Source organism: Anas platyrhynchos, chromosome 21, assembly GCF_047663525.1.
Source record: "Anas platyrhynchos isolate ZD024472 breed Pekin duck chromosome 21, IASCAAS_PekinDuck_T2T, whole genome shotgun sequence".
Lineage (NCBI taxonomy): Eukaryota > Metazoa > Chordata > Aves > Anseriformes > Anatidae > Anas > Anas platyrhynchos.
In genome coordinates, this window is record NC_092607.1 from 3,224,710 (window position 1) to 3,251,431 (window position 26,722).

Genomic DNA, 26,722 nt, shown 5'->3' on the forward strand with positions numbered 1-26,722 from the left:
GGTTTCCATGCAAACTGCAGGGCTGCACCTTGCAACCAATGAATTAACCCATAGCAAAAGCTGGGACCAGATCGTAAGTGCTGAATCACATTTTCCACATGTGCTGGGACGCCGGGGTGGTCTCAGAGCCTCCCAGCTCTACAGCAAGCTGAGCTGTGTGCTGTGCACAAATGCTCCCCAGACGTTGGCATTTCTGAAACCTGCCTTGCAGTGGTGTGCTTCCAGCTTATTTCTACCTACCACTGAAATAATCAAGTAGTCTCTGGTCATCAGAATATTTTGTGTGTCTGAAGTGATCAAAGTGGCTTGTCAAAGGTGTTCTTCGTGTGATGGGACGAGCTTAGGAAGCTCTCAAGGTCAAACCCAAACAGCCTAATGACTCTGGGACTTGGATCTCACCTCCAACAGCAGCAATGAGCCAGGAGAAGATGAGCAGTTCAGGAAACAGAAAATGAACCTTTTGAAGCCAATAATACCCTCTGGCAGCAAGCAATCAACTGACAGAGAAATGAGAGAGAAGGGTAAAAAAAAAAAAAAAAAAAAAAAGAATAGAAAGGCCGTTCAGCCAGGCGGCAGGAAGGGCAGTGCCACAAAGCAGAACTATCTCATAAATAGAGCAGCACCTTCCTTCCTTCCTCCCTCTCCTTCCCAGGGGACAGTGGCCATGGGAACAGACACGCTCCATGCCCTCTGAAGGGGACGCAGGAGAGAGCAGATTGACCTTACCTGCAGCAGGTTAATTGGGACACACGGCTCCAGTACAGCTACTGTTGGGATGTTTTTTCCTCTCTAAGAGGAAAAGGAAAACAATAAGGCAATGTTAGCTTCCCTGATGAGGCTGGCTGGCCGGGACTGCCTTGGGAATTGCCAGCTCACTCCATGGAGAGGCTCAGCTGCTGGGGACTTTCATTCACAGCTGTTCTGTGCCTGATTTCAACCATTTAAAGGTTATTCCTAGATCTCCTTGGTTGTTCTTGTAAACATATGTACCTGGCATACTGAGGAGTTTTTTTCCTCAGTATTTTGTCCTTTGTAAATGTTTCTCAGTGTAGATTGGGTTTGTTTTTCCCACTTTGCACTGTGTGTCTCCTTGGGCTGGGCTTCTTTCACATATCATTTCTAAACATGCTGAATTCACTTAGGAGCAAGCTGGGATGTCTGTCAAACCTTGCTCTGTTGGGGATTGTTGTCACTTTGTGCTGCAGCCATCAAGAGGCCAAGCAGAAGAGGAGGTGCCCATTTCTGCAGACATGCTGAGCTCTCGCTGACCCCAGGAATGCCTCTTGCAGCAACCAGACCATGGCTCACACTTGTCCATGGGGTAAATCCCTAGTTCAGCAGTCAGCTGTGTTGCTCTGGCATTTTGGCATGAGCCACATGGGTGCTTTGTTCAGGACCCAGCTAACATCTGGGCTTCCCCATGGGCCAGCAAGCGTACATGGAAAGAGTTAAGCGCTGCCCTGGGGAAGGTGGGTCTTACCGCTCTGTCTCCCTGGAAGAGCAGAGTGCTGAAGTGTCTGCCAGAGCTCGTTAGGGATAATGCAGCCTGATCGGAAACAGAGCTTTATCCAGTGGCTAAATGAGCCCACAGGGTGGCTTTCATCTGACCTTGCACTGGATCGCAGGGTGTCCCTCAGAGGCATGGCTCTGCACAGCAGCTCTCGGCCGCTCGCGCCGCTCGCACTCTAGCCAAGGAGCGTTATCAGGGAGAGGCAGGACGGATGCCCCTGCTTCAGGAACCAGCATGGTTAGACAAGTCACGGGCCATGTGTGTACAGGGACAGCTTGTTTTCTGCTGGCCAAGTGCAGTCCTAATGGAAACATCCAAACAATCCCAGGGCTGCAGCCCGGCAGTGAGCAGGGAGCTGGCACAGCTGAGGCAAGCAGAGAGATGAAAACAGCAGGCTGAGGCAGGGACGGCTCAGCTCAGCTGCAACCAAATTTCAGAACAGGGAAAAAAAAAAAAAAAAAAAAAAAAAAAAACACCACAAAGTGACCTGGCCCTCGTCCACACGTGGTATGTGTTTTGCAAACCCCGGAGCTGTCATGCTCACAGTCCAGTCGATGTGTGAGATAAAGGCACCGCATGCCTGACAGAAAAGCCCAAGTTTCCCAGGACATCAAAAGCGAGCATTTCCCTGGAATGCCAAGTTCTATCTTTGGTGAACAGAAGTCAGGCTCCCCCTGAGTACACCGCTCCCCCAGCACACCATCTTAGCTTGCATTTGTTTAGCAAACAGTTACTAGGAGGCCTCAGTAGCATTAAAAAAAAAAAAAAAAAAAAAAAAAAAAAAAAAAAAAAGTGATACTGGTATTATTATTCATGGCTGGAGGTGGGGAGGAGAAGGGAAAACTGCTCATGTAGCCAACAAGTTCAAGTAAGGTTCAACTTTGCTATTCCAAAATCTGCTGCTATGATAATGAGACAGTCAAATCAGCTCAAATTAAGAGCTCAGGAAGGCTCAGCCACTCAAAGAAGTACACTCATGACAAGATTAATTCCTGCCAGCCAGTATGTAGTGTGGTATCATCCAATATTAATATAGAAACCCTGAACAGGAACAGGCAACTGAAAACATGCTAAAAAACAGTGAAGTGCATCATTCCCCTTAATCTTCAGTGTCGGTCTTTGCTATTCTGCAAGTGGATTAACACACGATGGACCACCTGGCACCATTCTGCTGCCATTTACAGCAAACCTTGCCTTTTCTTCCCACCTACCCCTTTCCAATAGACATTCACTAAGAGGCAGCACACTTGCATTTTTCAAACAGTTTCAGGTGACTTTTATTAGTGTGAAGGGCAAAATATCAATAAAACAGACATTAAAAAAAATAAATCCCTAAGGAACAGTATGAAAAACAGCTGTGCTCCTTATCCAAAAAGGACACAGTGCTCTGTGCTGCTGGACTGCCTCTGCAGCCTCTGCTGGGGGTATGTCATGATGCAGCAGCACAGGAAGGCTATGAATAGAGATTTTGAAACTATCAGGAAGCCTAGGGCTATCCAAACTGGAAGATGTTTATTTCGTCTGGTTTGGAAAGGCTTACTGTTGTGTAAGTGTCATGCCCGGTGCTCCCAGAAGTCAGTGAGCACAGAAATAATGAGAGCCTCCAGACTGCCAGCTGACACTTCAAAGAGCTCGAGCTTTTTCTTGAGCTCAAAAGAGAATTTTAAATATATATATACATCTCCGCACCTCGGATCCATTTCCTATATTTATAACTTGAATGCATCAAAACTGTCTCACTGAGCTGAGATCAAACTCTCTTGCTGAGATGCTGATGTGCAGCTGCCTTGTCTTTTCTCTTGCATTCAAACAGATTCTGTATCTACTGTCTCTATTTACTACTTAATCTTAGATTGATGTGAATGAATAATTGCCAAGGATTAGTTTTTAGCTGCTTTGATTTGTATACAGTTGTTGCTATTTATTAAATATGTGATATCTAATCCAGTGTTTAGTGCTTGCAAAGGGAAGAACCATCTGTGCTGGAGACTGCAAACACAACTTGAATGAAGTGTTTGAAAGGGCTGTGTGCTCTGCTGCTGCCCAAGGGAAGCCTTGGGAGCCCTGGCTTGGGAGGGATGAACCCCCACGTGGATGTGTGTCCACAGCAAAGTCCTATTCTCTGCAAACACAAAGTGGGGGTTGGCGTGAGGCAGAGCAGAGAACCTGATCAGGAAAACAAGAGAATAAAGGACTGAGAATGGGGAAGGTGCTGCGAGCCTGGAGGAACCCCTGCAGTGATATTTTCTATCACCTGGGGCCTTCGTATGCCCCTCTTGCAAAAAGAAGGGCACTAGTATTCAACTTATTTGCAGGCTACTGGCAAGGAATAAATGCTTATCATCTGTAATCCCTTGTGTGAGCACAAAGCTTACTCATCGAGGCAGGAGATGCAACTAAAGCTCCTCTTACATCAGGCTGTAAGCGTGTGGGCAGCTCTGGGCAGCCTGGGCTAGGGCTGCAGACCTCGTACAAGAGGCTTTGTCTCACTGAAGTCTATCATCTTCCTCAGCTTGTAAGGCAGCAGAAATGCCTCAGCCCGAATGTTGTGTCCTTGTCCCAAGACTGAATGGGAAAAGGCTCTGAAACCTGATGGAGAAGTCTCCCATGTGCTGCAGGAAGAGCCCAGCTGGGTTTAACCCAGCAGATGGTGAAACACCGCATGGCCGTTTGCTCACTTTGTCCCCTCCCCAAAGTGGGATGGGGGAGAAAATTGAAAAGAACAAGAGCTCATGGGTTGAGATAAGGGCAGTTTAATACCAAAGGGGAGGAAAGAAAATGGAAAGAAAATGAGTTAAAAAATAAATAAAAGAATAAACAAAGCAAGTGATGCAGATTACAGCTGCTCACCACCTGCTGACCGTTGCAGAGGATATTTCCACCGGCTTTCTATCTGCAGGGATTTGCTGTTCATTGAAGGGTACTCTGTTTATTCATGTTATTAGCATGGCTGGTGCTAAAAAACAGATCTGCTGCTTCTCCTAATGCATTTCTGGAAAAATTGTTAAGTTTTTGCAGCTAAAATATCACTTGAGCGCTGTTCCAATTTCCTCACTAGGTGATAACCCAGTGTGGTATCAGTGACGAGGTGTATTGTCCTGCAGCACAACTAATTATACCTTTCGGTGAGGAAGTGGTGGTGGTTTGGTCTTCCAAAAAAATTCCACACTCTGGTAGGTGTCAGAGATTTGAAAAGAATTAATATCAATTATGCTCATGCATATTCATGAGAGGAAGACTAGTTTAGCAATCAAGCTAATAGTTTTTGCTTAATTACATTCAGTTGATTTTGTGCTATCTTGGCACATTCCTGATTGAATTCAGCCATTAAAATAAAATAAAAAGCACCTCCCACAAGTACACTAGTGAACACCAACAATTTAAGCTCAGCACACTCTGTAAATAGTGCCTGAGGCTGAGCACACTGCTTGGGACACTGGGAGTCGTTCATGAGCATTTTTTTCAATAGTGCAGGGTTAAAGCACAAAAGCACCTCGAGGAGCAGTTCCCAGGTGTTCACTGCTGCTCAGAGTTAAGGCACTGATTTATTTATTTATTTATTTATTCCGAATTCAAACCCTTGGCAACTGAATACAAGATAGAAAGAAGGGATGGGAGAGGTACCTGAAAGGGGAGCATGAAGCTGCAGGGATGGTTGTGTCTGGGGAGGAGGTCTGGATGTGCAAACAGTTTGGGTCTGTCCGATGCTATCTGGGGCTGGGCATCTTGCACAAGCGTTGCTTGCTGAGTTGCAGACTTTCCGGACAAAAGGCAAGGCCAGGAAAAAAATGGGAACATTGAGCTTGCATGTGTTTGTTTTCTTATTTAACTTTCCCCAGCAGCAGAAATAGGACAGATGCTCCCCTCTCATCCGTTCTTGAGCACTATCACTGTGCTGATGTCTCAAGGCAGTGTATGTCTTTGAAGTTTGCCTTTTCAGTGTTTTAATTCATTTATCATTTTCTTCTCCTGTGCACCATTTGCATCTGGGCTTTGCTCAGAAGGAAGACTGACACCATTTATCATTTAACGGGGCTTGATAGCTCTCTGACAACTGAGCATGTTCTTTACAGCACCAAGGAATTTACAGGCAGCCATGCCTGAAGGCTACTTTTCTGCCCACTTTAGCTTAGTCAGCAGCCGTTGCAGCAGCAGCTTTCTGGGTGCCTTCAGCTAAACAAAGCACTGGCATATGATCAGCAGAAGTATTGTACTCCCTTTTAGACCAAATAGACTTACGCTCCCAGCAGATAAAATTATTACAGCTATAACTAAAATCAAATAATTAACCAATATTCAATCAGGGCCCTGCCAGGCAATGACAAAATTGAGATCTCAGGCATTACAAAGCAAAATAGACATGGTTTTGGTTTTATGCATTTCCTGCTATGCAGTGATGCTTACAGAGGAGCACAGGAGTCTGAACTCTCCCAACCTGAGGATGCAGCTACCTGGGGCACTGCAGGGATGTGAGTGAGCTGGTGTGTGCAGGGTCCTGCCCCTCCACAGAGCAGATCATCTGGTGCAAGCTGGTCTCAAGGGGTTCCTCGAGCCAAGGTGCAGAAGTGGCACGGAAAGTGCCTGATCAGGGGAACTCTTGTGCATGGCCTTACCTTCCACAGAAATTAGGGGAACTTTGTGTTTGGTTTGGGGCTGTGGAGATTCAAGGTCTTTGGCTGCGTGTTAGCATCCTTCCCCATAAAAAAAGCAGACTAAAGGTTCTGTGTGCATCCTGTGCCTCTTTATCCCCAAGTTAGGTCTCATCTGCTTGTCATGATCCAAGAAGTGCTACCTTTCACTACGGCCTCTAGAAAAAAAAACAAACAAACAAGTCAAATGGTCATAATCACAGCATCAGAAGTGACCACTTTCTGCAGACTGCTTCAGTTTATGAATAGATAGGCATTCTCTAGTGAGGAGGTGTTTCCTAAAGCCAGTCCCTGTCAATAAATACCTGCCATGAGTGGGAGCCATTACCCGCATGCAGGGAAGCGGGGAGGAGATTAAGGAACCCTCCATCTGTTTCTGCACCACACAGCACGTGGGATAGTGCTCAAAATAAACTGTGCTCTGTTCCTCGGGGCCTGGGGAGACATGGGATGGCTCAGGCATGGCAGGAGGGAGCTGGACAGCCTGACTCAAAGCATACTGCTCACTCAGGGAAATAGGAAGGCTGCAGGAAAAATCCCTCGGTAAATGGAGCATATGAATGAAGCCTGGTCCTGATGACAAGTTTATTCTGCAGGCCCTGATGGAGCTAAAAAAGTGCATTAGACAAAACCATTATTGAACTTCTTGATTACATAACAATTTCCTCATCGTATTTCCAAGAATATTGAATCTATATTCAAACACCCTCCCACTCTCTCCCACACACCACCCCTTCTCCTTGCTATATCAGCTTCGTTACTGAGCATGAAGACAGAAAAAGTATAGGGCATGTTGCCATCAGCAGAGAGATCTCAGATGCTTACACTGGGATTTTAGAGCCATCTATGGGATTTGGACGGCCTACTCTTATTAGTTTTAATGGCTTTGAAAATTTCCAGTCTTATGCCTTGACCTCAGTTAGAGTCTTTAGCGGTGCAAAGAACAGAAAATCAAGTAAAGTTTATTACCAGCCCTGAATGCTGCCTTAAACTTACCCCACTCTGAGCTGTCTGGGAGGTAGCATGTGCAGTTTTGCTGCCCACAGAATTCTGCTGTCACACTCTGAAGAGAGGCAGGAGATTCCTGAGCATGCTGGCTCCTTTGTGGAGCCCTCTCCTGTCCACGGGCAAGCAAAGACCTTGCTGACACCAAGAATGACTCGCAGGGCCACTGTCATCCCCCAAGCAGGATCAGGCCCAGCGCAGGAGCATAGCTCCTGCTGCAAGGTGGTTGTTACCTACCTAATCTGAGGGGGGTTTTGGAGGAGGTGGGAGTTAGTGTCTTGCAAGCCTGGCACATCCATCCTGCCTCAGGAAGCAGCAGTTGCACACAAACTGGCTACACTTACTCACATAATCAGCTTGCTTGTCTCATTTGCATGTGTAATAACCAGGCTGTATGTACAATCATGCTAATCGCTTCGAGGCAATGCTTTAAATTCATTCAAAACCTTGCCCTGCCTGCCCTTGGATTAGTTGGCTTCCACAAAGGAACCATAGCAGCAACCCAGATTCACTCAATACAAATCTTTGCGAATCAGTCGATTTGGTGGATGAGAAGTTTTTTCTGGAATCCTGCCTATCCATACTGAGGTGTGCGCTCTAAGCCAGGGCTGTCATTCGGAGCCAATCCAATATCCTCTGCAAGGCACCTGGAAAAGCACCTGAGGGGGAATTTCACAATTTATGGTGTGTTGCTGCAGGCGAAACGTGAGAGCAAATGCAGAAACAGAGAAAGAGAACTTACCCAGCTACTTTCACACAATCTGTTAGAAGAAATGGTCTGGAAGTTGGGCAGGGGATAACCGGTCTTAAACTTCATGAGCTTTATGGTGGTTTAGAGAGCGTGTGTGGTGCTCTGCTGTGGATAGCTGCCCAGTAAGGCATGGCCTGCCAGGGCTCCTGTCAGTAGCTCTGATGGATCCCTGCTGAGGACAGAGGGGATCGGCTCTCAGGACCATTGAACCAGAAGCACACAGGTCACAAGTGAGCCTGGAAGAGCAAAGGAAGGAGGAAGGGCTGGGAATCGAATGGAAAGATTGCCCCCTGCACCCAGCATCTCTGGAGGTGCTCTTGGTAGTCTGAGTCGTTCCTGCAGCTTCCTGTCCCTCATTACTGCCAGTGGAAAACACAAAAGCTGCCAAGGCAGAGAATCAGTATGGCTCTGATAGGAAACCCTATTAGAAGGACAGACGGTGATTTCTGTAATCTGAAACACAAGACTGTAAATACATCGGAGTAGAGCCCCGTGCCACTGAATGCACCGCTAGTGCCCAGCAACAACAGCAGCTGGGTGCAGTTTGCTGCAAAGAACTGCTCCTCGAGTGGCTTTTTTGGGTGGTGGATGCTACCAGGATGAGACATACCTTAAAGAAGGACCCTCTAAACACCCTGTGGGGATGTTTTTACCTCCATCATCTCGGTACTTTCCAACTGAAAAGTGATTTGAGTACTTGAGGGCAGTCAACCCACATTTAGAAGTTTTTCTTAACCTGACAAGTTTCTAAAGATGTATGATTGCAGTAGATCAATAAGGGGGAAAATCTGTACCTCAGGTGCACAGGTGACATCTTGCTGCAACTTGCAGGAGAAATGATAAACGTTTCTCTCTGTTTATTGCTTAGCTTCATGGCTAGATCTGCTAAACCAAAAAACAAATCTTACACTCAGATCTACTAGTTTTCAAATTTATGTTCATCTGGCATTGCCTTGATCTTCAAAGCAGGAAAGTATATCAAAGGAAACAGAAGGTTTGACACCAATTACTGCTGCTGGATGACATCCACTGAATAACAATGGAGTGTTAATATTTACACTGAAATTGAAGGAGATAAAACACACTAGGTGCATCTAAGTCTACAAATAAGCCCTTCTGTGTATAGCAGGCAGAGATAAAAACCACCAAGAAATTGGAAATCACTATTGAAAACATCCCAAACGCCTTCAGACTTCTTGGGTTGTAAACAAAATCACAGCAAAAAACACTGAAAGAGCCTTCTAGGAAAGCAAATCGGACTCCCTGCTTTGGGGAATATTTTCTAGTTTTCAGATGATCTTCTAAAACAACCAACTGTGCTGAAATAGTTAACAGCTAAATTTCTGCCACCACTTCAGCATGAGACACTTTACTTTCATTTTATTCTCTTGGTTTTGAAACCATTAGTTCATGCAGGGGATGACAGGGAAAAGTAACAGCTTCTCTATCAGTAGGGGTTCATTTCCTGATCACTTTGCAAGCCAACAGGGTTAGGTCCCATATCAAAATATCTCTGTGAGTTTTGCCTCATTTTTCACCTTTCCCTTCAGCCAAATAAATACAGAATCCATGAATAAGCTTAAATGGTTGTTTCTTCTGATTGCTCATGAGTCAGATTGTATTTCTGATGACCTCTTTCTAACACTCAATTCACTTAAACGTAGAGCTTCATTTTGAGGTTGTTTGTTTCCTATCAGTGGATTGTCTTCTGTGAATGCTTCTTTATACTGCTAACAATAAACTTTCTTTTAAGTAATCTATTTAAAAACGAAAGGGAATCTTCTCAGCATTTCTCCTAGTAAGAATTAAGTAACTGAAAGTGATGATATTCTAAAAATCCTAGTATTAGAGAATTGCACAGGAGGCCATTTACACCATTCACTTTTTCTATTTAATCCAATTTAAGCAATGAAACCGGACTGTTAATGGAGGTAATGTTTGTTTCTAGTCAGATTTCATTCTTCAGATTAAATTACTATGTCTGCAGTGTCATGTATAAATCAAAGTTATATAGTACATTTTTAGTGAGTTAGAAGGTAAATGTTTTTATTACATTGATTTGCAAGGTTGTTTTAAACTGCAAGTAGATTTTAAAACACTTTTGGAAATAAAAATATCAATGTTGAAACTCTTATATTACATTTGGATTTTTGAAGGTGTATGAGCATGCTTCTCTCCTAAAACCATAGCTTAGGCTTACTATATGAATTCAAGTGAAGCTTCCAACCTTTGCAGAATACTTCTGCCTTTCAGCTTTTCCAGAGCTGAGACTCTTCCAGAGAAGACCAGGCTGTTTCCAAACCATATTGGATATTTGTGCTTCTCTTGCAGGAAGCAAGGCTTGTTCCACTGTAGGGACTGTCCCTTCAGAGGTCTGTTAGGATACGAGTGCTGGGCTTGGCTGAAAAGAAGTCCTATGAGAATTTCTTTCTGCAGTGCCCCAGGTGGTAACAGTGAATATTGTGGTATTGTGAGACTGGCTGAGAAACATCACAGTGAGGAAAGCTAAAATCTAGTTACATGGGCAAGGAAGGACATGGACTCAGAGCATGTCAGATTTGCAATTCACAATGCAGAACTCATCATACATTTTATAATCCATTGCTGCATATTGTGTATTTAGTCATCTCGCACACATGTTGCAATTGATTTTATGCTTCTTTTCAATCAAGCAGAAGAAAAGCAAGCATAAGGGACCAGCTTACACTGCAATGAATACATAATACATTAGTCACGTATACGTGTATTTTGAAATCATTCCTGTATTTTGGCAGTAACCTAAGAAACTAGATATATTCCTACCCAATTAACAAGCTCGAGAAAGAATCCACCAGTAGGAAAAAAAAATCATCAAAGTGTCTGTCAGCTCCAAAACCTCCCTCAAATGACTTTAAAAGAAAATGTAATTAGGGAAGCTGGAAAGTATAGAATTAATTTCTATATAAAACAGGTATGGAAGGACAGCCTGCCTACAGCATCTAACACAGCAAATACACTAATCCAGCACTTTATGCTTTCCAGCTCTGCATAAGGTCAGTGGCCCAGGATCAGATTTACGTGTTTAAATTTCTCACTGCAGACCCTTCTTGTCTCATTGCACTCTGGATCGGAAGACCTGGTTTCTAATGGTGTCTGAGCTCTTAAGTGGCTGGACCTGCCCTGCCTTGACTGTCTCACTACTGTGCAATTTGGTTTCAGTTTGTTTTTTCTCCTGGCTGTGTTGAGGAGCTGGGATGGCCAGCTGGTCACATGCAGAATAGCTCAGAGTTCAAGATGTTTTAGAAAGTCTAGGAAAGTTTTCACGTCTTTCATAGCTGTCAAGTTTCAAATTAGAGATGAGTCATTCAGAAAGAGTGTATTACTTGTATGCTTATATGTAGTAGAATTGTACACGTCTGTCTATAATTAGCCAAAGGCACCCCATTTTATAGATATAGCCATACATTAAATGGTCGACATTGCTGTGATTGAATCTTGCATTTGCAATTGCTCTCCTTCTTGCTTAGATTTTAGAGCTTGTTGTCCAGATGGGCTTTGTTGGGCACCTAATTAGCAGCTAATCAGAAGCTCCTGCTGTGAACTGCTTCACAGTCCTCCCTGGCATCCTAGCTGCTTGGTACATGTTCTTTGAATACACTGAGAGGAACGGACAGGAGCTGAAGTAATTGTTTTATCTGCTCTATACATCTGATACAACTAAGAGTAGATTCCAAAATAAAATTACTTCAGGATGCATTGGTCATCTGATTTCCAGGTACTAAGAGCAGAATAACTCTTGAAATGTGTAAATGGAAATAAAGCCATGTGTTAATGATGACAGTAGATAGTGTAATATATTCTGAGCCGAACTCACTGTCTTCTCTTTCCTTTCCAGATTTTGGCAATCATTTCCATCATGTTTATTGTACTATCTACAATTGCCTTGTCCCTTAACACACTTCCTGAACTACAAGGCGTGGATGAATTTGGGCAGACAACAGATAATCCCCAACTTGCCCATGTGGAAGCAGTGTGCATTGCATGGTTTACAATGGAATACCTCTTGCGGTTCCTATCCTCGCCTAAGAAATGGAAGTTTTTCAAAGGCCCACTGAATGCTATTGATTTGCTAGCTATTTTACCATATTATGTCACTATCTTCCTCACAGAATCCAATAAAAGTGTACTTCAGTTCCAAAATGTACGACGAGTGGTCCAAATATTTCGGATTATGAGGATACTACGGATTCTAAAGCTTGCCCGGCACTCAACAGGTTTACAGTCCTTGGGGTTTACACTGAGGAGGAGTTACAATGAGCTTGGCTTACTCATCTTGTTTTTGGCCATGGGCATTATGATCTTTTCCAGTTTAGTATTTTTTGCAGAAAAGGATGAGGACGATACAAAATTCAAGAGCATCCCAGCTTCTTTCTGGTGGGCAACAATCACCATGACAACAGTAGGCTATGGAGACATCTACCCCAAAACACTTTTAGGTAAAATAGTAGGAGGACTGTGCTGTATTGCTGGAGTGCTGGTGATTGCTCTTCCTATCCCAATTATTGTCAACAACTTTTCTGAGTTCTACAAAGAGCAGAAGAGGCAGGAGAAAGCCATTAAGCGCAGAGAAGCTCTTGAAAGAGCAAAAAGGAATGGTAGTATTGTCTCCATGAACATGAAGGATGCATTTGCCCGAAGTATAGAACTCATGGACATTGTGGTTGAAAAGAATGGAGAAAGCATAGCCAAAAAGGATAAGGTTCAGGACAATCATTTATCTCCCAGCAAATGGAAATGGACCAAGAGAACGCTCTCTGAAACTAGCTCTAGTAAATCTTTTGAAACCAAGGAACAAGGATCTCCAGAAAAAGCCAGGTCATCGTCAAGTCCCCAGCACCTGAATGTCCAACAGCTAGAGGACATGTATAACAAAATGGCAAAGACTCAGTCGCAGCCAAACCTGAACACTAAAGAGTCTAATCAGCCTGGAAAGCAAAAGGAAGAGCTAGAAATGGAGGCCCTTCCTGGCCCTATGGTGCCCTTGCTGACAACTCGTGCTGATGGGATCATTGACATGAGGAGCATGTCCAGCATCGACAGCTTCATAAGTTGTGCTGCCGAGTTCCCCGACTCTGGGAGATTTTCCCACAGCCCACTCGCTACCCTTCCCTGCAAAGGTGGCATTAATGTGATTCAGGAGCAGAGCAGGGGGGAGGGAAGTGGTGCCCGATTTGTGGAAATAAACCCAAGCTCTGAAGGCAGCCACCGTTCTGCTTTTTTCATAGAAAGTCCCAAAAGCTCCATAAAGGCCAGTAACCCTTTAAAACTAAGATCCCTGAAAGTCAACTTCATGGAAGAGGACACCAGCACATTGGTACCAGCATCAAATGTCCTGAGAATATATCCAGACACTCTCAAGGGCAGGGGAGCTGCTGCTGCTGCCACAGATACTTCCTTACTCTCTGACAGATCTCTCATGAGCCCAGAAACCTCGATCTACACAACGGCGAGTGCGAGAACACCCCCAAAGTCACCAGAGACACAGACAGCCATAGCTTTCAACTTCCACGATGCTGGTATTCACAAATACATAGATGCTGACACTGACGATGAAGGTCAGCTGCTTTACGATTCGAGTCCTCCCGGAAATGTGAGTCCCAAGTACAATGTTACAAACAGTGGTTATCTAAAGCAAAAGGACAATGTTTATAGAACAGAGAAGAACCATTTAGAAGCTGCTGCTTTACCCACCTCCCCTAAGCTGATAGGGCAAAACTGCATTTACTCTATGGAAGGTATCACTGGAAGAACCCAGGGCCATCAGGAGACTGTCAGACTAGAAAATCACATTTCTCCAGAAGTCCATGTGTTACCAGGCAGCGGAGGACATGCTAACACACATGATCAAAGCATCTGAGACAGGCTCCAGAGAACTTATTGAAAGTTTAAAGGAATGTCTTTTACAGTCAACACAAAAAAAAAAAAAAAAAAAAAAAAAAAAAAAAAAGAGCTTCTGCATGGCATGAACTTGGCTGAAACAAGCCACATGTTTCTAAAAGTCTGAGGGGAGGTCCAGTGTGGGTTTGTGAAAATGTCCTTCTCTGAAACAACTTTAAAGACATTGCCCACATCAGTCAAAAATAAGGATTGCAAATCATGATCACACATTGATCTCCTTTCATGTTGTCCAGTGAAGCCAATGTGACCAAATATCCATCCATTCCCCTTGAACGCTAGAGCTCCTTTTGGAAATACTAACACCTGATTTGCATTAGTTCCATAAAGGATGCCGAGGCAGCCAGATTTGAACTCTGGAATAAATTGCTGGGGTTGGTATAAAGCTATCAAAAACACAATGCTCTCTGCTTCAGGGCAGCTGTTCCCCATCTACAGCTTTCTCTGATGGATATTATGTCTAAAGGTAACAGGGAACACTTGCATTATTGGAAAATCCAAGTGAAAACCATTTAAAACAAATAGCAGTCTAGAGAAACCAATTATTAAAATGCTCTGTGTGTGTTTAACAATACAATATCCTGTAGGACCTGACCTTTTCTTTTGAAACATCAGCAGGGTGAGTTGCACCACTTGTATCTAATTCCAAACACCCCCTAGGATGTAGTGAAACTCGCACTTACCCTCTGCTAAAATTGAAACCTGCCCCTGGGCCAGTGTGTGGCCCTCGGGGCACCCACAGCCCACGCTGGGAAGGTGTGAAGGAGCCATGCAGAAGCAGGGATCTCCGGTGGCATCGCAGGCCCCTTCCCGCAGCAGGGGAGCACGGGGCTGAAAGGGGAGCTCGGCTCCTCTCCGTGCCCCCGTCTGCACCGTGGCGGCTCCCTGCCCCACGGGGACAGCCCGGTGCAGCGGCCAGCCCTGAGGCATGGGCCTGCTCCTCGGGCCTCCCCTTCCTGCCCACGCCCCGACTTCAGGCCTCGGCTGAAGTCTCGCCCTTGGCGTAGGAGAGGAACCAGTCGGTCTGAAGCTTTTCGCGCCCGCACGGCGTGGTGAAAGATATGCAAGCGTTACATAAATATGCAAAAAGAGGGATTCTTTAGCTACCCGTCCCGGGCCTGGTCGTGCTCTCTCTTGTGAGGAGGTCGGGCGGGAGCAGCTCCTGCCACGCTGGCACGTGGTGGCAGGACAGGGCGGCTGCCAGAGACAGCAGGATCAGGCCTGATGTTTTAATAGCATCCACTCATTTTTAAGCGAAATGAGGAAAAAAAAAAAAAAAAAAAAAAAAAAAAAGAGATTTGACCATTTTAAGTGAACAGAACTAGCAGCCACCAGCCTAGGTTTTTAAAATATTATTGTTTCAATAAAGTTATGTCAAATTGTGTAGGAAATAATTTGTCTTTGGTTTTTAATATTGGGGGGGAAAAGCACTTTACGGTGACTTTTCGTTGTTGTTGTTGCGATGCTGGAGTAGGATAGCAGAGTGTAACAATCAAGCACTTTAACAAAGCACTATTTTAATTTGTGCCTCCTGTCGTGACTGTGATTTGTTACACACTGGTAGCAAGTCACAACCTGTCCTGTGATAACTGTGATGGTAATATTTTTTGTTGTTATCTGTTTCTACTGTAAAACTCAGTTGTAAATAACTCTGTCAATAAGCGTTTCCTGACCTATTTCGGAGTACCTGCCGGGGCGTGTAGCTACCTGCATGCAACAGGTCTTGGGGTGTGCAGAGGCACGGGACTCAGGAGCGGAGGCGCACGCTGGAGGAAGACCGTAACCACGCGAGTCCACTGCGTTTTGTTCCTTCCCCCTGTGAAAAAGCCGTTGGTTAGTCCTGAATGTAACTGTCTCTCCGTCCACGCTGTACAGTACTTCTGTCTGTAATCCGTAATAGTGAATGCAGCATGTACGGACAAAAGCAATAAGCACATATCTGTTTTAGGAACTGTTATGGGTTATGATGATAGCTTTGTTAGGTCTCTCCTTGGCACAAACCTGCACACACGCTGAAGCAGTGGTCCCCGCTGGTCCCCTGGCAGTGGGACACAGCCCAAGGCACCTGCTCAGAAGTCCTCCTTGCCTCCTGCAAGGCCAGGCCCTGGGGAAGGCGCGAGTGAGACCTGAGCCACCACCTCACGAATTTGCCCGCTGGCAGCAGAAGAGACCTCGTGTCATGCAGAGAGCTATGCAGAAGATACTCAGAATCAGTTAGAGGTATCTGTGCGAGCAAACTGTACTCTCCAGAGTATTTACGCAGGGCCAATTCCTGAGGTTCCTCAGCTTTTACTCTGTCTTCACTCAGCCAAAACCACCGTTCGTCCGAATGAGCTCTTTGCCTGGCGAAGGACTTAAGGATTTGGCCATAGTAAATACAAGTGTACTTAGAGGAACTGACATATTGCTGAGATGCTAGTTAAGATTGAGTCATTAAGAAGAAGTAAAGTGACTTTCCAGCAGATAAGCTTTAAATACTGATTTATTCTATGGCTTCCCAAGGCCATAGAGCGGCAATGAGAAATTTTAAAGAGAACAGTCTTAACATAATCTCTATGTTTCGGTGATCATTCATGTCTGCCATCAGCACAAATGTAAAAAGAAAAAAAAATCAGGGAAATTTTTTTTTGATAAAGTAAGTAATAGTGATTTCCAAGTTAAATATTTTTAAAGCTGATGCTTTCATGTGGAAAAAAGTCATATTTTACATATCACAAAAGTGAGCATATTTAAATATAGCCATATAGTGTAGTACTTACCACACTTTTTCATCCAAATTGATGTATTTGGTTTATAGATGGCACTGACAAAAATGTATAGATCGACAATTCTATCATTTTTTAACTGATAATCAACTGGTGCAACTCTCCTTGTAACCAAAGGTCCTCTGTCTGCCTTGTGTGATCACTTACGACACACATCTTATATCATCTATTTAGTCCTACCTTTAAAGTAGCATTTTATTGAGTCACTTTTGAAAGCCAAATTCAAAAGTATCATTAAAAATCTACCTTTTAAGTCTGAATAGCCAAAGTCCTATAGATTTCTTATAGAAAGCAAATAACTTAAAATTAAGCATATAATATGCTTGAAGAGCATTTATTTCTTATTTGTGTATGAAGATGTAGCTCTCATTTTGTGCCCAGTTAAAAAGGATGTTTAATTTATTTTAATGAAATAAAGTCTGAATATGAAGTACGTATCTATATATGTGTGTGTGTACATAATACACATATATATAATGTAAGCACTGGGAAATCTACTCTAAAAATAAAGCTATGGTAGACTAAATCTGTACTCATTACAAAAGGAAAGGCAGTGCTTTGAAAACATAATGCTCACCAAATCCTATAGATACTAGAAGACAATTTCATTTTATAGTTCGTTTGGTACATGTTTCCCAAAACACATAAAAGTAGGGGAAAATATGCAATATCTCTTGCATCAAGCTAAAGTATGCAGTTTAATCACTGATATTTGGCATTCAGGTCTGTGAACTTACTGTGTATCGTGTATCGAGCAAGCTGACAGTTCCACCTGCTGCTGCAGAAGACATCGTATCTGAAAGGACTATGTACATGTGATGTCTGCTCTTGCTTGTATCTTACGCCATCAACACCATTTTAAATATATATATATAAATATATATATAGAATATATATATTTGCGGAAGGAATGGGTGCAGTTTTCTTAACCAGGAGGCAAAGATACTTTGAGTTTTAGCCTTGAACAAAGGAAAACAGCAGTCACTTAATGCAGTAGATTTCTCAGTGCCTTTTCTTAGAAACTTCACCTAAGCACACTTATGGAAAAATGAAACAAAACAAAACAGTCTCCTGTGAAATCCACATTTACTGAGAGGTTTGAGAGTCTTTAAAGGTAAAAGAAGAAAAACGAGGAAAAGAAAACCCGTGGAACGCACATTCCCTTTCTGAACATGCCGTGTGTCAAATGCCAGGGAATATATGTCTGTGCAAGGCATGCAGGAACGAATCCAAGGCGGTTGGTTTCTTTGGCAACTATGGCTGTGATAAACTGTAGCCTTTTCTTCCCTTGCAGCTAATAAGATACACATTTCTAAGGAAAACAATTCTGTAAAATTGTAATGTATTGTTAATATTTGTACCTATTGTATATTTATGTCTTGACAGAATTATGACTGGTACAGTTTATAGTAAATAACAAGGGTATTTAAAACTCATTACAAAGACAAGGTTTCTAAAGCCAAGTTCTCTCTCTGTTGGTAAGCTCCACGTAACATGATCTCCAATAGTTTTTAACACCTCATTTTAAAGCAAATAGTAGAATTACTGAGTAAAGCAGCAGAGCGATGGAGACTGTGTGGCCCTGGCGCCCTTCAGTGCAGCTCAGTAGGGAGCAAGATGGGGAGGTGGGCTTCTGGGGCAACTCCAAATTAGCTCCAACTTCTTCAGCAAAGCGCTCGTGTTTGGCCAGTCACTTCTGCTTACGGCAATCGAACTGAACAGGTGTTACCTTAGATTGTTTTAGGATCACCCACTTGGGGAGAATATGGCTTTAAATATTTCTTGAATAAAGTACAGATGTTTTAGTTACCTCTGTACCTTCTGTTTGCCATTGTGTTGGCTTTATAAGTATCTGATGTATGGAAAAGTCATGTGACTTTCATGCAATCCAGAGTAGTCTATTTTTCTGTTCAGATAAAAAAAATTATATATATATATAAATATAAATATATATCTGTATTTTTAGCAAATTTATAATAGGGCAATCAAGTCAGATTTCTTCTTTTTGTATTACAGAATAATATATTAGATGCTTTCTTGTTATTCATTTACATAGCTGATCCCCTGACTTTTTTGTTGTCATTATTTTCCTTCATTCTGAAAACACCCGCAACATCCCTCCTGGAAGTGTGTCTGCGAAAGGTCACTGAGTTTGTCTGATGTTGTCGTGTTTTTGTATTTTCCTGTTTGTGGTACTTAAAAATAACCAGGGATTGGTTATGGAAATTAAGATGTTCTTTCTGAGAAACAAAAAAGTGGGCCACACTCTGACCTTGGTTATGGCAGCATAAATGCCAGCCAGTGCCACTGGCTCCAGCATTAATCATAGTCTGGACTTCAGTGGAGTTTTTCCAGATTTACATCAATTAAGCTGAGAGTATAAAGAGACGGGATTTGAATCTGACTGTCCTAATAATTATTTGGAGTTGGGATAAACATCAAAACTGAAAAGATGGACTCTTATTTTAAGGGCAGTGACCTAGCAAAGGTCCATCCAAAGCTCCCACATCCAGGGGAGGTTTCCCTGAGTTAAAACAGAAGGGTCGAGACTTCTATTTCTACTTTCAGTCCCAGATAAAATCAGGAAATGATAAAAAAAAGTATAGGGGAATAAAATAATATTAAAAACAAAACAAAAGATTCAGAAAGGGACTGGATCTGAATTTGGCTAAGGTAAATACTACCCGTGTACCTTGTTAGTAATCTCTCTTGTTCCTTCATAGCTGAGCTGTCACATAAATTGAATAAAACATCCATGAGACAAACGTGCATCCTGAAGCTATCTCATGGCCTGTTGAAGTCTAGCATGACAAAAAGATTCAGACTCTCCTGAAACTCCACATCAGATTTGCAGCTTGATTCAGCCCAGCAGTCTGGTCAGTGACAAGGTGTTTTTTTGTTTTTTTTTTTTTTCCAAAGATGGAATTTTGGTCCCAATTCCTTTTCTTAGCTCAAAGCAATCTCCTTATGTGATTTTCTTACATGCTCACAACACCAGCCAGTAAATCTGAAATGGAATTAATTTGGGAACACGTATTTCAGAAAGTCTGGATACCACCCAAATGAGCAGTGTAAGCAGCAGACACTGGTATGCATGTGATTACGTGTCAGCAATAGCCATTTACACAAGGTTATTAACTGGGTGGGATTTTTTATTTTTTATTTTCTTTATTTTTAACACAATTACTGCAATAGCTCATGATATTTATTAGCAAGGATCCCATAAGTCTCTTCAAAAGGCACCTTTCATATCAGTAAGTTTGTCTGAGCATATTCAACAATACCACAGAAACCTTCTGATCATGTTAGTCTTAAATTTGCCCCCGTAGGTAGCCCTCCTACCACAACAGAAATGCCCCAAATACAAACCAGCCCATCAAAGAAGAGATGATCATTTTTCAGAATGTTTTGCACCCCATGCTGATCAGAGGTAGGCTCTTGCACTGAAACTTTGTCTTGGCCAGACAAAGGAAACCTTAGGGAAACTGAACGTTTGCATTCAGGATGTGTATTCCCTTAGTTGCTGGTGTTACCCGAGCCACAAATAAGTGTCCTTTGACACCAATGGTAGGGTGCCACAAGTGTTCATATCTGTAAATACTACTCAGAATTTTGCTTTGCTTGATTCTGGTTTCATCGCACAAGAAGTCTTCAGTCTAGAGACTTAGAAAATAAAGCTTCATTTTTCTTTTTAAACAGAAATAATGCTATTGTTATTCAGTAGGACTGAGCAAGTATTAACCTTTAACATTTTTAAAGGGGTCTTTTCAAGACTGTAGTGATGCTACCTTCAAAAAATAATTATCCACCTGGGCTCAATACAAAGATCTGCCCAAACTAGAGCCTTGAGAGAAGCCAGGGAGCCAAATTTGCAAAAAAATGCCAAATTCTTTGCTGCTATAAATAAATGCCCATTGAGGTCAATGGAGCTGTGCCCAATTTAGCCCAGTAAAGAATTTGGACCCTTATCTTTAAAAGCTAATGGAAAACCACAGGATCTGCAGGACCTCAAGGATGGAGGTGTCTGTCCACAGCACCTAAGAGGAAAATGGTGGGGTGAGGGAATGGGGAACAGAGACAGGTCAGTGAAAGCCTGGGAAAGGAGGAAATCCTTCATACAGGAGGACAATAACCATCCTCATCATCCCGGCCTTGACTGAGCAGCCTTCTGTGTCAGCTCACTCTTCGTGGGCTTGAATCCGCAAGCAGTGCCCCAGGTTCACAGATGACTGTCCCTACAGCAGCACCACAAGCTCAGCCACAGTTCAACCCTGGCAGCCCTCAGTCCAGGGACTTGCTGATGCTGGGAGGATAATACTGGCCGAGGGGCCATCCTTCAACTGTGTCACAACCTCTGGTCTTACTGGCAATCTGCAGTTAAGGCCATTTTAGGATCCATCAGTTCTCCTCTACTCACTGCATTTCATTTAGGATCTCTGCCCATTTTGCCTCTTCATCCTTTTATTTTTCACTACTCCCAAGTACCATTAGCCACACTTTGGCTCATGCTATCACCGGGATTTGTTTGTACCAATTTTGTTGGCTTGTGAGCAAGACAGAGGACTTTTTTTTTTCCCTTTCTTTCTGGCTCTTTGGTGGTGGGCACACAAAATTGTTTTTGCATTGAAACATTCCCCACTGGTGAGTTTGGGGGGTGGGAGGCAGCATCTCCATCTTCCTTTGAACTCTGAAGCCATGATACTGCACTCAGAAAGGCCAGCCACAGCTACCAACCAACCTCGCTTTTCTACTAGATTAGCATTAAAAAAAAAAAAAAAAAAAGCCCCGACTAATGCAGAAAAAGTCTGCTTTTTCATCAGGCCAGTGAAACAGCTCTTAAGTGGGGAGAAAACACCACCCGAGGCAGCGCTGCGCATGCTGCTCCAGGACACCTCTGTGCCTGCAGACAGGTGCCAGGCGGGCTGTCTGCGTGCTGCACATTGCTGCACATCACAGCTGCTCGGCGTTTCACAGCGCTGGGGAGCAGCCTCAGCTCTTCCTTCTCCAAAAGCACAGGACGGCTGTTTGACGTGCGTTGCCCCGCCAGCCCTCAAACCCCAGCCAGTGCTTCCAGTGAAAGCTCCAAAGGGCTGAGCGCCCATAGTTGCTAAAGGGTAAGAAAGCCGTGGGGTTCCTTTCAAAGAGAAATGTGATATTCAGCAACAAATAGAAAACTGGAAAATGCAGGTTTCCTGTGACTCTCCTAGTACGTGTGGATCAAATTGCTTTTGTATCTGGAAGCTGAAACCAACTGTGACCCAGCTTGAGAAAGGGCAGAATACATGACAGCTTTCTCCATTGCCTCGCACTTCACTTATGTTTTACCCTGCACAATGGGGAAGCAATGGGGAACCCAGTTCAGCTTGTATATAATGATGGGCAGAGCCTCCTGCCTCTGCCTACAGCCCAGCAGATCCTGCACATCTTGCACAATCTCATCTTTGGGTTATATTGGATCAACCCAAGGGGCAATGCATCGGCAGATGTTTTCTCCTCATTTAAGCAATTTTCCAATCCCCTGGCATTTTGGGGTGATTACAGCAACATTAGCCATATACTAGTGTACCTAGAGTCTTACATTTTTTGTAACTTTGATTTAGTCATTCTTTGTTGAAGTTTATTGACCTCTCCAGTTGTTTCCGTAAACAAATTATTAAAAAAAAAAAAAAAAATCAATGTCTTTATATGCATGTAGTAGTATGAAACTGTGATCAATGTGTGACATTCAGAAACTGTACTGTCTTGTAAAATATGTCCAAATGTCTGAGGATTTTAAAGCAATGGTCCCTTACTACAGACTACAGAAATAAATAAAAGGTATGGATAAAACCAAAGCCTTTATTTGCTCTGTTTCATGGTCATATTTGCTGGCCAAAAATATAACTACCATCAGCTGGCACCGAGCTTCTGCTTTAGCTCATTGCAGCTGACAGCAGGTATAGACATATGTTATTTGCTCACGGATAAAGCTGTGATTCAGGAAAGCAGTGCCGAGCTAGACACCTCCTGTTTTAAGTCTGACGGATTCAGTGCACAAACCTGTGTGCTTCAGCCCTCACCCTGCATGGACGAGATCCACCCTCACCTACCATGGCTGCAGCCAGGCTCGGGGACAGGGGAATTTGCCAGCCCTATGCTGCCCTGTGCCGTGCAGCCGCGGCGAGGTGCCCATCACCTCCACGGCGCCTTTGCCTTGGCATCTCAGGCATGAGAGCGTGCAGATGCAGAACCAGACACATATGGGAGAACAGCCGAGGTTTGGAGACAAAGAGCTTTGGGTGTGAAAAGTAGATAAACAGGCTGCTTTTGCTGCTGCTTGAGGCAAAAACTTGGAGCTTCTGATAGAGCCACTGCAGTTTTCTTCTCTATTAGATTAAGTATCGGGCTAGTTAAATTATGAAAGTCATCAGAGCAAAAGTAATTTGAACTGCTCAGGAATATTTTCTTTGAGTTGATTACATAATTTTTTATTTTTTATTTTTAATACTGGAATTCAGTTTATGTAAGAGTCCTCAAAGCTTTAATCTGAACCCCCTGATTTATGGAGACATTCGGAGTTAACTCAAACGCTTTAATTTAAAAATGTAGAAAGAACAAGCAAGCACATGTTTCTACATGGACTGGCCATTTTTTTTGCGTGGTTCTGCAAGCTGCACAACCTCGCAGAGTAACTGCATATACAAAGCAAATGGAAACGACTAAGAAATGCAGTTATACATCTTATTTTATATAGCCACTGTGGTTGCAAATGGAGACTGGAAAGTTAAGTGCACAAGTGGGCAAACCTCACAGAAATACACGCACAGCCTCTTCAGAGCATGTTTCTGCATTTACTTGTGTTCATTTTCAGTTTAGTAAGATCTTATTCAGAAAATCTAAATGATCACCTGAGTGTTTCATAACAAGAAGTGACAATGACATCTAATAAGATCAAGGCACTGAACTTGAAGGGAAGTTTACAAATGAAGAACTAGAAAGTGGAGAAATTCCTACAACATATGTCTTCCTTTTCCACTTTCTACTAATGAGATTTTTGTTATTTGCCTGCCAGACTGAGCATGCAAGCTCCTGAATTATAATCCAGTATCTGTAATTATCCTGTCCAAGGAGGTTTTCTCTATGAAGTGATTTACTTTATCAAGTAAATTAAAATAATGCCTATCTATCTCCTCAGGCGTGCTGCTTCATTATTGTATGCCATTCAGATATTAAATATTTTTGTCCTAGTTAAAGTATACTACAGAAATTATTCTTTGCTTTGCCTAGACCCCCAGCCCACATCACTCCCAGCCATTACTTGCACATACTTCATGCCCCAGCAATGTGCTGGCAGCTCGAACCAAACCCCAAGACAGAAGCACCACAAGGAAAGCAGGGTCCCTCCCTGCGAGGTGACCTGTGGCAGTTCAGCAGTTGCTGCCTGCTCAGCACTGCCCTCAGCCTTCAGGCACCAGCAACCCGAAGTTACCATGGCTAACAGCAGCAGATTTACTGGTCTACCAACAACAGAGAGTGTGCCACTTTACACAGATTAATGAAATGCAGCAGCTTTGTCACATTTCAACTGTCCTCCATCGCCTCCAGCCCACTTCATCCCTGGCTGCACTGGCATTAACCTCACTCTCTCTCCCCACCTGCAGATTTTCCTGTGATTTTTCTTATATATGTTAAACAAAGCAGGGTTTTTGTTTCTTTCCATGTTACACACCAACCTCTGATCCTATTAAAAAAAACGACAACACTATCTGTTTAACGAAGGCTGCTTCTCTAAACACCCAGAGCAAGCCTGCATCCTCCTGCACTGAGTCAGCCAATAAACCTGAAGGTTAATCAAACAAAACCATCTGGCGAAGGAGCACACACCCCGAGTCAGGGTCCCAGGGCCCCAGCAGCCCCCCGAACACCCGTAGGGCTCATCCAGCTCTTTCCACCGAGGGCAGAGGGGTGCAGAAGGACAGCCCAGCTGCTGGGGACCCCGTGCTGCTGGCACCCTCCTTGTGGCACCTTGCTGCATACACCAGCGGTCCCCAAGGCGTGTATCATGGGCTGTGGGGTGCTCTACATCAACCACTGGCACAAGTACTAAATGTATACTATGGAAAGTTCTAGTAAGTACATGCGAAGCTTTGGCCACAGGCTCTTTTGTGTGTTATTTTTAATTCTCTCCTTAATAAAGCCAGTGGAGTTTTTCCAGAGTTTAACTTGGCCAGCGGTGCTGGAAGCTGTGCTGCTGAAAATACAGCTGAAACAGCATGGACCCCTCTCCTAGGGATCACAGAGTCACAGACTCATTAAGGCTGGAAAAGAGCTCCATGATCATCTGGTCCAACCATCACCCACTAAACTATGTCCCTAAGCAGATGTCACTGCCTTCTCTGGGGAAACTTCTGTTCCCATGTACCTCCACCTTGTATCACTGAAACCTAGGAGGACACTCAGGCATTTCAGCATGGATGAACACAACGAAAGGTTCGGGTTTTCAGTATTTCGGTCATTACAGAAAAGTCAGTAATTATTTTAATAATTTACAAGGTTTTTTGTAGGAAAATCTCTGCTTATAAAATATGGAGTAGATTCTTCCATACTGTCTCGTTCTGCTTACTTACCTTCCTTCCTACCTTCCATACAGAAATTGAGTTACTAAGAAATGCAACATCATTATTATTCAGCAAGCAAGAGCATTTAGCGGTAACTTTGCCCTCGAGTATCATCTGCAACCATCCAAGCAGAAGTTGAGACTAATGTGTCACAGCAATGAAAGTTTGTGGTTTCTGGTTAGAAACACAAGCACCGAGCATTAACCTTAGCTGTGGAAAAGAAGAGCAAATTTGCACAACATAGCATCATGCAATTTAATTCCTTTATAATTGAACAAAGAACCTGCATCTCTAATCTAAATGTAGGCTTACACTTTGCTATACCCAGTGGCATTTTGTAGTGTTGGCAGATAAGTAGTTAACAATAATAGAAACTAAAATGAATTGGTCTATGTGCTGAACAGAAAAAAATATGTGGTGTAAAATGCTGCTTTCATGCCTTGATAATAATTAGTCTAAAAACAACCTCCTCAGTAATGAGGTAGCTTCTAGCATTCGCTGGAATGGCAGAGAGGCAAACGTGAGGGGATGTTCAGATGAGATGAGAAAGTGTAAAAGTTTAAATTATTTAACAAAAATGAATTCCCATAGATGTTCATGGTCTAGTTTTATTCCTCTTTACAGGGATATTTAATAGCCAGATGATACAATAAATTGGAGACATTATTTTCTGATTCATGAGAGACTGACAAGGCCAAAAAAAAACGAAGTCCCCAAAGTGCACGAGTGTGAGGCAGAGCTTGTCAAAACACTTACAATGCTACAGAAAAGCGCACTTACCTTCCAAACCTTTGGAAACACTCAGTGTTCATGTGGCTACATAGAAACAGCTGCCTTGCATTGCTCCAGCCCCTGTGCAGCCAACATGGTGTGGGTGACGCCAGGCATTCAGCTGAGCCATCGAGGAAGGTGATCACAGCTGAGGCAAGGAGAAGAGTGGGTCACTGAGTTTGCCACCCTACCTGGTAGCCTGGGGATTCCCTAACAGCACAGTGCCTTGGGCATGCAGGAAACAAGGCCCAAGAGAGCGCCTCCTGCTCAAGGCTTAGGAAGATGAGTTAGATGATCTTTAAGGTCCCTTCCAACCCAAGCCACTCTATGGCCTGTTCCCCAACCTTCGTGGCTGATTTCCAGCATTGTACAACAGTAACGAGGGTCTGGGCGGGCCCCCACTCACTGGCAGGTCTGGGTGTCCCCCAGCTAGGAAGGGCTTAAAAAGGCAACTAAATGGAGAAGTGAATCACAGTACAGGACAATAAACTAGAAAGTATATAAACCCTTTGCTATAAGGCAAAAATGATTAATTCCCAAGAATAAATTAGTCTGTAAGTTCTCCAGTGTAGCCTTTCTTATACACCATCCCTAAAGACCCAGTGTTGACCAGCTGGGCAAGATAAGAAGAAGAAAACTTGGACTGATATGCTTCAGCAGCTACACCCAAGCTCCTAAAAACAAGCTCATGCCATATAATGTGACCATAGCTCTAACTCTCTCTCTCTCTTTTTTTTTTT

The 26,722-nt window shown here is 43.4% G+C and overlaps 2 protein-coding genes across 3 annotated transcripts in view; one reads left to right on the plus strand and one right to left on the minus strand.

Moving 5' to 3' along the window:
* Positions 1 to 23,084, plus strand: part of KCNB1 (potassium voltage-gated channel subfamily B member 1) — a 121,515-nt gene extending 98,431 nt beyond the window's left edge. The window contains exon 3 of the mRNA XM_027472936.3: positions 11,790 to 23,084. Within this exon, the coding sequence (XP_027328737.1) occupies positions 11,790 to 13,811 (2,022 nt within the window). The 3' untranslated portion in view covers positions 13,812 to 23,084. The remainder of the gene's footprint in view (positions 1 to 11,789) is intronic.
* The window catches only part of LOC106016000 (somatomedin-B and thrombospondin type-1 domain-containing protein), a 75,141-nt gene that overhangs the window by 17,763 nt on the left and 30,656 nt on the right, over positions 1 to 26,722 (minus strand). The window contains exons 5-6 of one of the 2 annotated variants that reach the window (XM_038166243.2): positions 15,557 to 15,665; positions 2,359 to 6,317 (exon numbers count right to left, since the gene is read on the minus strand). In XM_038166243.2, coding sequence (XP_038022171.1) covers positions 6,309 to 6,317; positions 15,557 to 15,665 — 118 coding nt within the window. In that variant the 3' untranslated portion in view covers positions 2,359 to 6,308. Of the gene's footprint in view, positions 1 to 2,358; positions 6,318 to 15,556; positions 15,666 to 26,722 lie in introns of those variants that run through there. The other variant, XM_072026514.1, reaches the window with a different exon arrangement.